Consider the following 8,322-nt stretch of genomic DNA (forward strand, 5'->3'; position numbering starts at 1 on the left):
GAATAGTCAAAGTGATGAAATAGAAACTGCCTTTCATTTGCATCTGAACAAACAGCAACTTGCCTCTCAATCAGGAATAACATGGAAATTTCCCATCTGGCCATGTTCAAAGGACACATTCAGGGTCTGGGCTAAAATTACTCCTTGGTCTATTGTCAAAGGAAGAGTAGCAGGGGTCCTGAAGACAGCTGAAGCTCCAATGCATAATAGAATTGGGTACTTTCTGAGCAAAGAGGGAGACTGTGGTTATGAAGGCAAAGAAAATTAACATTTCAGAGAGAGACATCACATTGGCTGGGAAAAACATTTCAGCTACAGCGCTTGAACGAGTGTTTGGGTTTTTGTTTTCTTTCTGCCAACATGCCAGGTGCCATTGGGGTCATCTTTGTGATGGTGGCAGCAGGAGAGTTTCTAGTGGGTGGGTTCGCCAATGGCTTCATTGGACTGGTCAATTTCATGGACTGGGTCAAGACTGGAAGGATGTCTTCAATGGATTTAATCCTCACTGCCTTGGCCATCTCCAGGATCCTTTTATTGGGCTCATTAACATCTATAATCATTATGCTTAATTTCTTTCTTGGTTCCTATGACTCTGGAAAGGTGAGATATTTCCAGCTTATCTGGAATTTCAGCAACCACTTAAGTGCCTGGTTTGGCACCTGCCTCAGCATCTTCTACTTCCTGAAGATCTCCAGCTTTTCTCACCCTGTCTTCCTCTGGCTGAAGTGGAGGGTGGACAAAGTGGTCCTCAGGATGATTTGCATCTGCCTCCTCATTGCCTTGCTTGTCAATCTTCTATTGAAAGAGAAAATAACTGAGATATACAGCATCAATGCCGTGCCTGGAAACAAAACCAATGGGACCCAGGAGATGCAAATAACTAAATGCCTCCATTTTTTCACTCTGATCCTCTACTTCATGGGGGGTTTTGTGCCCTTAATTTTCTCCCTCATCTCCTGCTTTTTGCTAGTCTTCTCCCTGTGGAGGCACACCCAGCAGATGCAGGGGAGTGGCTCAACCTCCAGAGACTCCAGCACAGAGGTCCACAAGAAGACCATGAAGTCTATGGTATCTTTCCTTTTCCTCTTTTTACTATACCACGTGGGTATCATCATGGCATCCTTGAGCTATGCTCTTTTTGAAAGTCTTCTACCTGTGATCTTTTCAATGATAATAACTGCCATCTACCCCATGGCCCATTCTCTCATCTTGATCCAGATGAATAGCAAGTTAAGGCAGGCCTCCCTGAGGATTCTTGGGCAGCTCAAGCCCTGCCCCCAAGGGATCTAGGAAAGGTTTTGTGGCCTAGGTTAAACTCTGGACAATCCCCTTCTGAAGGAGAAGGTCCGTTTCAGATTATGTGAAGAACTTTTCAAGGGCCTTTAATGGTCATTTAATTTCACTCTAAATTGGGCTAACCATTTGTACAAGAAAAACCAAATGGATGAATAACTGTCTACATTAAAGGTCAATAAATGGAGGTCTGCTCCAGACAACTGCCTGTGTGGAATGGCCAGGCCGTGAACTAAGAATGATTTTTACACTTAAATGTACAATAAAGCTTTGTTTTTAAAATGTAAAAGAACACTATTCTTATTTCGGAGACATATCAAAACAGGCTGTGGACCAGATATGGCTGATATCCCATCATTCAGTGAAACACAGTTCAGTGTACAAACAAACAACAGAGCTTCCTGTTCAATATATGATGTATGTATGTGAGTACATATATATCCAATGAATACATATGTGTGCAATCATGCACATGTGTGTACACATGCACAGGATATACCAAAAATCTTAGTGCGGGTCTGAAACTGAACAAAGACTTTGGGGACATCCTGTAGATACATGTATGCAATGTTCAGCCCCTGCAAGTGGACACAGCATTGGGCCTGGCGTTAAACTGGAGGAGGAACAGGAGCAGCATTTGCTCAGTGAGTTTCCTTCCGTGATCCTCAATTTTTTCCCAGAAACAAAGGCCTGTCTTTTTTAATAACAACAATTGGCCAATTTGGCAGAGCAGCAGCAGGAAACTTGGCAAACTCTCCCATTTCCCTCCAAAAAGCTTTACGATAACACGTCACTTCAAACTCTGGAGGGGCAGAGCCAACAGAGGTAAGGGGTGAGACATTTTTTCAGCCTAGGAAAACTTGGAGGTCAGTGAGAGAGGCTGTGACACCGAGGAGGGGCCTGGCCCAGAGTGCACACCCGTGGTGGGCCTTGGAGGTGGCTGTGACAGTGGCAGCAGCAGCAGCTTCGAGAACTCCCAGCCCAGAGGTGGTAAGGGGATTTGGTGAAGGGACTGGACAACTGGTCAGAAAGAGATTTCAGGGACCCTGACCCAGCACTCTTTGGTGAGGACCCGCAGCTCCAGAGTGGAGAGGAGCGCTTGTGATCGGTCGTAGAGGAACAGAAGCCCTGATCACAGCTCCACAGTGAGAACAGCACTAGCTCTTGTGGGTGCAGGGCAGCAAGGGCCCTTCCTGGGTAAAGACCAGAATGGAGGCCAGAAGGGCAGTGAACACACCTTTCCCTGGATCACGCCACCTTGAAAAGACTAAAAACTTATAGACCCCAGAAACGGCTCTGAAGACAGCAGCATGAAAGAGCCTGAAGCCTGGGACAGTGCCTCCCTACCCCTAGGGGAGCAGTGCCCAACTTTAACGTAGAGTTCAAGGGCAAGAAAGAGGCTGGAAATTAACAAACAACAAAAACTCACCATAAAAAGTTACTTCAGTGGCAAGGAAGACCGAGAAACAAAAGTAGCACCTCAAAAAAAAAATGGGATTGGCCCAAAACAGACAAAAGAAAATCAGCTGAAGAAAAGACCTCCTTCATAAGCACAACTGACCAGAAGAGAAAACAAAAACATACAGAAGTTCGCTGAAGAAAATAATTCTTTAGAAATTAGAAACAGGCAACTAATGGCCCCATAAGACACCAAGAAACAATAAAACAGGGGTGGCTAGTCAGTGCAGTGAATAGAGTGCCGGCCCTGGAGTCAGAAGGACCTGAGTTAAATCTGGCCTCAGATTTTTATATGGGGGTGCAGGCGAGGGCTCTAAGGGCCTGCATCCCATGGGCGCATACCCAGGCCATTACTCGTCCCCCATGCAAGGGAGGCTTGGGACATTCTGGCTGTCCCTGAAGCCCTGGCCCCTTGAGTGAGATAGATAAAGCAGGGAAGCATCCCATGGGAGGACCCTCCAGCCAAGGTGCAAGTTGGGTGCCTCACATTGCAAACTATGATGTCAATGCTTTCTCCAACCCTCAGATGCTGAGCGGAGACTTGCTTAGCATGCAATGAACATATGCTTCCAATCTCCACCTGGCCACAGACTCATCATTCATGCCCTCACATTTTGGTTGGTGCTGCGAATGCAGGCAATAAGTGGCACCTGGAACAGGAGCCCAACAGGGCACAAGAGCAGGCCCCTTGGGAACTGAGGAGAATATGAAAAAAGTAACCTTGCACAGCCAGTGCGCCATGAAACAAGATGAGGGGGCCAAAAGCACCGCAACCCTCCCGGCAGCATTAAGCCGGCTGGCATTCAGGAAGAAAAGGGAGAGGGACTGTGTCCTGACAATATTAGGGCACAGGATGATTCACCAGGATAAGTGGGGTCAGTAGGGAACTTGGTAACAAGTAAGCAGATAAGGCAAAAAAATCTTTCAGGAGATAAATGGGATGGACACAAAGTGAAAGTAGTATTACTTAAGACTCTTAAAGAAATTAGTAAGAGAAAGAGGATTACTTATCACTAGCAGTCAGTTACAAGAATTCTGGGAATGTTGTCCCCATTTGGTAATTTGGGAGCCAGCCAGGAGAGAGAGGAGTGAGGGACTCCAGCATTTCCCCATTTCTGCCTTTTTTCTATGGAATATATTAATGACATGTTTAACATCAGAAAAGGAAGTGCCCGGGGTGGCTCAAACACCTCAGTTTGATGCAGCTGTCTCTAATAGAAAGAAATAAAAAGAAAATTATCGAGTAAGTATTACCTGGCTTCCATTATTATCTGGACAGTCAAGCAACTGTTTAATTTTTTTTTCAGGAGATCTACAAATTCTATGTAAGATTTTGGATCCATTCTATTATTTTCTGTACCTGTTCTCCTTTGTTTTTGTGTCTTTGTGTGAGTGAGTGTGTGAGAGTGACTTGTCATTCTATAAGTTTTAAAATGCAGCTGGACTGGGCAGAGTCAAGATGGCGGAGTAGAAACAGGACTTCCACGGGGCTCCGGCTCTCACCTCCTCCAATTCATGTAAAAGGTGACTCTGAAGAAACTTTGGAGCTACAGAACCCACAAAATGAAATAGATAAGCTAACCTCACACTGAGGACAGCCCAGCAGTCTGGCAGCAAGAGGCCAGTGCAGCTCTCTGAGAGCCAACCCCAGCCCCCAACAAGCCTGAGGTTTTAGCCCCAGGGCAGGCCTGATGAGCCCCCAGCTGGAGGGACTCCAGATCACCAGCAGCTATAGTGGCTTCCAGAATTATCAACACATAGATGCTAAGGACACAGTGAGAGGTCAGTGCAGTGTGGACTTTGGGATTCAGTAGTTGGGAGTGCATCTTTTTGCCCCCAGGGAGAGAAACAGCTGAGGCGCCAAGGCTCTGCAGCCACAGCCACACATGGCAGCTTCAGCTCCTGGACTGCAGCTTATAGGGGGATTAAGTGACCAGTCTGAGGGGTAATCGCTCTTGCTTTAACCTGCTTGGATATGGATTGCGGTCTAGAGTGGACATACTGGGGTGTGTGACCAGCTTGCCAGAGCGTGCAGAGGCTTGAGAGAGGCCACCCGACTAATACCTTCAGCAGCTGAGAAAACCCCAGCGTTTGGTATGAAGCTCCCCTTTCTGGTAGCAGAGTCCTACTGTGGCAAAAAGCCCAAAAGTCAAGTAATTGAGGGGCAACATGAGCAAACGAGGGAAGCAAAGCAAGCAGAGCAACCCAACTTTACACTCCTATTTTGGGGACAAAAAGGATCAAAGCATGGAACAGGAGGAAGACAGTGAAGTCAGAACTCCTGCACCAAAAGCTTCCAAGAAAAAATATGAGCTGAGTAAGTAATTAAGTAATGTCTGAACTTATTATATGTAAAAGATTCAATTTCTGAAGTATCTCTTTCTTCCAAAATGAATATAATCAGAGGATAAACAAGCTTTGTGAAACAGGGATGTATGTCTACTATTCAATTGTAAGATTCTAGTCTGGGGAAGGGAATAAGAGAAGGGGATGGAGTTGATAGAAGGGAGGGCAATTTGGGGGGAGTCAAAAGTCAGAAGCAAAACACTTTTGAGAATGTACAGGATAAAAGGAGAAAGTAAGATAAACAGGGGGAAAATAGGATGAAGGGAAATACATAGTTGGTAATCATTACTGTGAAAAAAATTTACATTAATTCCTCCAATAAAGACTTCATTTCTCAAACATACAGAAAACTGTGTTAAATTTCTAGAAATAAGAAAGATTCCTCAATTGAAAAATGGTCAAGGGATATGAACAGGCAATTTTCAGATGATGAACTCTGCAATACAATTACCCAAGATAATTCTGTAGGACTTATGATGGAAAGTACTGTCCATCTCCAGAGAAAAAAACTGATAGAGGCTGAATGTAGATCAAAGATACTTTTTCTTTGTTTTTCTTGGGGTTTTGTCTGTGTTTTCTTTCACAGAATGACTGACATAAGAAGGTGTTTTGCATGACCCCACAAGTATAATCTATGTTAAATTGCTTGCCTTCTCAATGAGGGGGAGAGGAAAGGGAGATATGAGAATTTAGAACTCAAAATTTGAAAAAAACGTTAAATTTTTTAACATGTACTTGGGAAAAAATATTAAATAAGATTTTCAAAAAGAAACAGAAAGACACACACACAGAGAATTAGAATAAGGGGCTAAAGCAGTATCCATTATTCTTCAGTTGAAGTAAAAAAGGATTGTGGAAGTGTTCATGATCTCAGACAAAGCAAAAATAGATTTACCTAAAATTAATCAAATTAATTTAAAAGATATAACTTAGTTAATATCCATTAAGAAATAATCAGGGAAACCATATTTTCCTAAAAGGAACCATAGATAATAAAGTAATAGAAAAAAAATTTTACATCTGATAAAGTATCTCTGATAAAGGCCTCATTTGTCAAATATATGAAGAAATGAGTCAAATTTATAAGAATAAAAGCAATACCCAAATTGACAAACGGTCAAAGAATATGAAGAAACCGTTTTCAGAAGAAGAAATACAAACTACCTATAATCACAGGAAAAAATACTCTAAATCACTGTTGATTAGAGAAATGCCAATTAAAACAACTGTGAGGCTCCATTTTGCACCTATCAGAAATGACCAATGCAGGAGGCAGTGTGAGGAAATAGGGACACTCATATCCTGCTGGTGACGTTGTGAACTGGAGACAAATTGGATGATAAAACTGTGCGTGTCCTTTGACCCAGCAATACCAGCATGAAGTCTACATACCAAAGAGAACAGAAAGGGAAAGAACCTGTATGAGCAAGTGCTTACAGCAGCTCTTTCTGTGGTGAGAAAGCATTGGAAATGGCGGGGATGCCCACCCACTGGGGATGGCCAGACAAGCCGGGGCACATGAGGCGATGGAGCTCACTTTTTTGGCATTTTGCTGAACTGAGGGATCCAAATGTAACTCCTGGTTTCCCTGATGCCTCCACAACTGGTCACCACATATTTCTACTTCTCTATAAACAGAGATGCAGACATGAGTCTTTTTGTTTGTTTCTCTCTTCCTCAGAAATGTCCCAGTGTGGAGACTTTTAAAAGACTTTTTAAGTCTTTAGTCTTAGGACTAGACTCCCAATCTGAAAGAGATGAAAGAAAAGTGTTAGATTCCCTGTCACCCCTTCTAAGGGAATGGTAACTATCATACCAGGAATGAAGTCAGGCACCTAGCCAGAGTGACAACAGGTGTTAAAGGGAAACGTCTTGTGTTCTCTCAAACATAGCCTTGAACTCAGGGGAAAAAGTAGGAAAGGTCCAAAGAGCTGGGGGCAGAGGCAAAGGCTGAACACAGGGCTCAGAAGGGATTTTGTAGGGGGAGGTTAATGAGGAGTGATCAGACAATGGGGTGGGATTCCACAATCCAGTCCATGAGAACTTCCCCTAAGAGTTCAAGGTGAATCAAGGGAAATATCAGAGGGAGAGCTGGGCTCAGTGACCATCTCAGAAGCTAAGCCTGTCAATCAACCAATCACCTCTTCTTAATCACCTTCAGTGTTCCAGGTGCTGTGTCAGAGATTGGGGTCCCAGAGACCCAAGGGAAAGAGCCTGCCCTCAAGGAGCTTGCATCCTATATGGAGAGACAGCAGGAATACATCTGAGTAGAAAGAAACAGGTCCCTCCAGAGGGGTCAGTTGTGGGGAGGGCATGAGGACAGGCTTCACATGGGAGGTGCAGGCTGAGCAGAATTCTGAAGGAGATTAGAGTCACCAGAGGCAGAGGGGAGCAGAGCCTGTGCAGACCCTTGGAGACAGGGGCTGGGAGCTGTGGGGGAGGAGCAGCAAGGCCTGCTGGGCAGGACTGGGGGTTTCCTGGAAGACTGTAATGAATAATCAGCCTGGAGCCAGGTAGAGAGGGCTTGAAATGCTGAGCAGAGGAGGGTGCAGGAATTCTAGAGGAAAAGGGAGTCCCTGAGTTTGCTGAGCAGGGGAAGGACATGGCCTGATGGGGGCTGGAGAGCCAAGTCAGGCTCCATCATCAGTGACAGGAGGCAGCCTTGGGTCCCAGGGAGCCCTGGTTTAGGGGTCACAAGGGGCGGTTTCCACTATTACAGGAGCTACAGAGTTCTGGTTCCATTGGACACTGAGCCCATGCAGGCGGCCTCTCAGGGCTTATATTTCCTCATCTCCTAATGGAAGATAACGTCCCACAAATCTAGAGGCCCTGAGCTGATGAAGCAGAGATAGCAATGGGCCTAGATTCAGGAAGCCTGAGTTCAAATCCAGCCTGAGACTCTTCATAGCTGGGTGACCCTGAATAAGTCATTTCATGGCTGCCTGACTCAGTTTCCCTCAGTGGTGAAATAGGAACCTGCCTCACAGAGTTGTTGTGAGGGTGAAATGAGACCATATTTGTAAAGGGCTCAGCTCAGTGCCTGGCATATCAAAGGCACTAAATAAATGCTTGCCTCCTTAATTTATTTGTTGATTCACTTATCTATTCTTCTGTTTGTGCATTTGTTTAAGTCTCTCAGTCTGACCCCATGGAGCTCCCACATTCTCCCTGTAGGGGTATAGCAGGTTTGGTAAATCTCAAAGGCTTGTCCAAACATGAATAATC

The 8,322-nt window shown here is 44.8% G+C and overlaps 1 protein-coding gene across 1 annotated transcript; it reads left to right on the forward strand.

Moving 5' to 3' along the window:
* The first annotated feature begins 360 nt into the window (after positions 1–360).
* Positions 361–1,290, forward strand: LOC138172935 (taste receptor type 2 member 7-like). Its single transcript, XM_069102784.1, has one exon. It carries the CDS (start codon positions 361–363, stop codon positions 1,288–1,290), a length of 930 nt encoding a protein of 309 aa, XP_068958885.1.
* Positions 1,291–8,322: the final 7,032 nt, after the last annotated feature.

Source organism: Petaurus breviceps, unplaced genomic scaffold (genome assembly GCF_028583685.1).
Source record: "Petaurus breviceps papuanus isolate PSGF00001 unplaced genomic scaffold, PetGlider_PUasm1.0 555, whole genome shotgun sequence".
Classification (NCBI taxonomy): Eukaryota; Metazoa; Chordata; class Mammalia; order Diprotodontia; family Petauridae; genus Petaurus; species Petaurus breviceps.